The sequence below is a fragment of the Sinocyclocheilus grahami genome, unplaced genomic scaffold (genome assembly GCF_001515645.1).
Source record: "Sinocyclocheilus grahami isolate Dianchi unplaced genomic scaffold, SAMN03320097.WGS_v1.1 scaffold1726.1, whole genome shotgun sequence".
In the NCBI taxonomy this organism is placed as follows: Eukaryota; Metazoa; Chordata; class Actinopteri; order Cypriniformes; family Cyprinidae; genus Sinocyclocheilus; species Sinocyclocheilus grahami.
In genome coordinates, this window is record NW_015506905.1 from 155,109 (window position 1) to 157,061 (window position 1,953).

Sequence of the window (1,953 nt, forward strand, 5' to 3'; positions counted from 1 at the left end):
TTGTCATGATAACACTGTGGTAAATTTCATCAACCACAACTGTTATAAAAAAATAAAAACATCAGTAACCAGGGTATCAATAACAGTAGAAACTACAGTATATGTAAACAACTGACTATTTTGTTTATAATTCATTAAAAATGAATCAAAAATATAATTATTACTGCTTGCTTAATTTAGAATTTAATAAAAAAAAATACACACAAAGACAATTACAAATCTTATTGTTAATCATATATGGGTCTACTAAAAGTTTTTGGGGGTCTATCACAACCATAAACAATCGTGATATAATAGGCTATAAAGACACTGTAGGATTTTTTTTTACCATTGTTGTATGGTGTAGTATATGGTATTACCATGTTATTACCGTATTCTTGAAGGGACATGTAAATAGTAAGGTGATTATGCAATACCATCGTAAACAAAGTGCCATGGTATTCCCACCTGACTATGGTCAAGTATATCTGGCGAGGACGGAGCTGAAGTGTCCCGGGCTGCTGCTGATGAGCTGCTGGACTGAGATCAGAACCAGAATCCACAGCAGAAACCCGAACCCGAGCAGCAGAATCACCGCTGAACTCTCGCCCATCAGCGGCTTGTGTTCTCGGCTCTGGAGCGCGTTCTGTGCGGCCTCCTCCTCATCACTGTCCCGCTGATCATGTTCAGTGAAGCTCCTCCCACAACAATCACACATTCAACAGTTCAGCAATAAATGCTGGAATATTTATATCAGTTTACAAGAGAAGACGAGCATCAAATCCCAACTGCGTTTTGTGTGAACCCTTGGTATTTCTAACTGACTCGATCCTAATGATCTGAGTGTTCTTAGGTTTACATTTAGTGAGCATATCTGCTATGTATTTGGGTCCTAGATGTAACTGGAAGCCAGTGTAAGGACCTGAGGACTGGTGTGATATGCTCAGATTTTCTGGTTCTAGTCAGAATCCTGGAAGCAGTGTTCTGGATGAGCTGCAGCTGTCTAATGGTCTTCTTGGGAAGGCCGGTGAGGAGACCATTACAATAGTCCACCCTGCTGGTGATAAAGCCATGAACAAATTTCTCCAAGTCTTGACTGGAAACAAAACATCTCATTCTTGCAATGTTTTTTAGATGATAGTATGCTGATTTAGTTACTGCTTTGACATGACTACTGAATCAACAAAAGGTGCTAATATACACTCACAATGTGATATAATACTACCAAAAATATTATAATCCTAACCTTTAACTCCAGACAGAAATCCCAGATAGCCAGACAATGAAAATATAAATAAATAGATATACAGATTATTTGTGTTTGGGATGCTGTGAGCTTGGAGACTGTAGTGCACACTGTAAGTTTGAAAAGGTTTAGCTTGAATGTTTAATATGAATAAACAGTGCTCATAAACGGCTGCGGAGGTAGTATTCTCAAGTGAAGCGAGTTGAGGCTTGGACCCGGAAACAGTGCTCCTTGTGTCACCACTTAACAAGCGGATACATGAAGATCTGAATGCCAATGAAAAGAACCGCATTGCCATTAAAGTGAAATTACTGAACCTTATCATAAGCTCTTTTTTTTAAATGCTCATGAACATAAAATAAATTTAATTAGACAGACTTAGAAGTTTTTGCATCTGAAATCTTCACATGCATTTCGTATTACTGAACTGCAGTTATATTGTATCTGTACATCATTATACTGCAGATCTCCAGTTTGTACTTCATTGTACAACAGTTATGTTTTGTAGCATAAATACATATATTACAATTAATATAACATTAATTGTAATATATGTATTTATCTGTCTAATAATACAAATACAATAGTTACTCATCTACCAAGCTCTGAAAAGCTAAGGAAATGAAATGCTTCTCTGCAAACTGTGCAGATCGCCTGTATTTTTCATAAATGCAAATGTTAGTCTAACCTTTGTTTTTGTTGTTTGGTGCTTTTTTTCTGCCGTTGAT

The 1,953-nt window shown here is 36.8% G+C and overlaps 1 protein-coding gene across 1 annotated transcript in view; it reads right to left on the reverse strand.

Annotated features, from left to right (window-relative positions):
* The window catches only part of LOC107572267 (endoplasmic reticulum metallopeptidase 1-like), a 1,635-nt gene extending 833 nt beyond the window's left edge, over positions 1 to 802 (reverse strand). The window contains exon 1 of the mRNA XM_016258690.1: positions 468 to 802. Coding sequence (XP_016114176.1) covers positions 468 to 697 — 230 coding nt within the window. The 5' untranslated portion in view covers positions 698 to 802. The remainder of the gene's footprint in view (positions 1 to 467) is intronic.
* Positions 803 to 1,953: the final 1,151 nt, after the last annotated feature.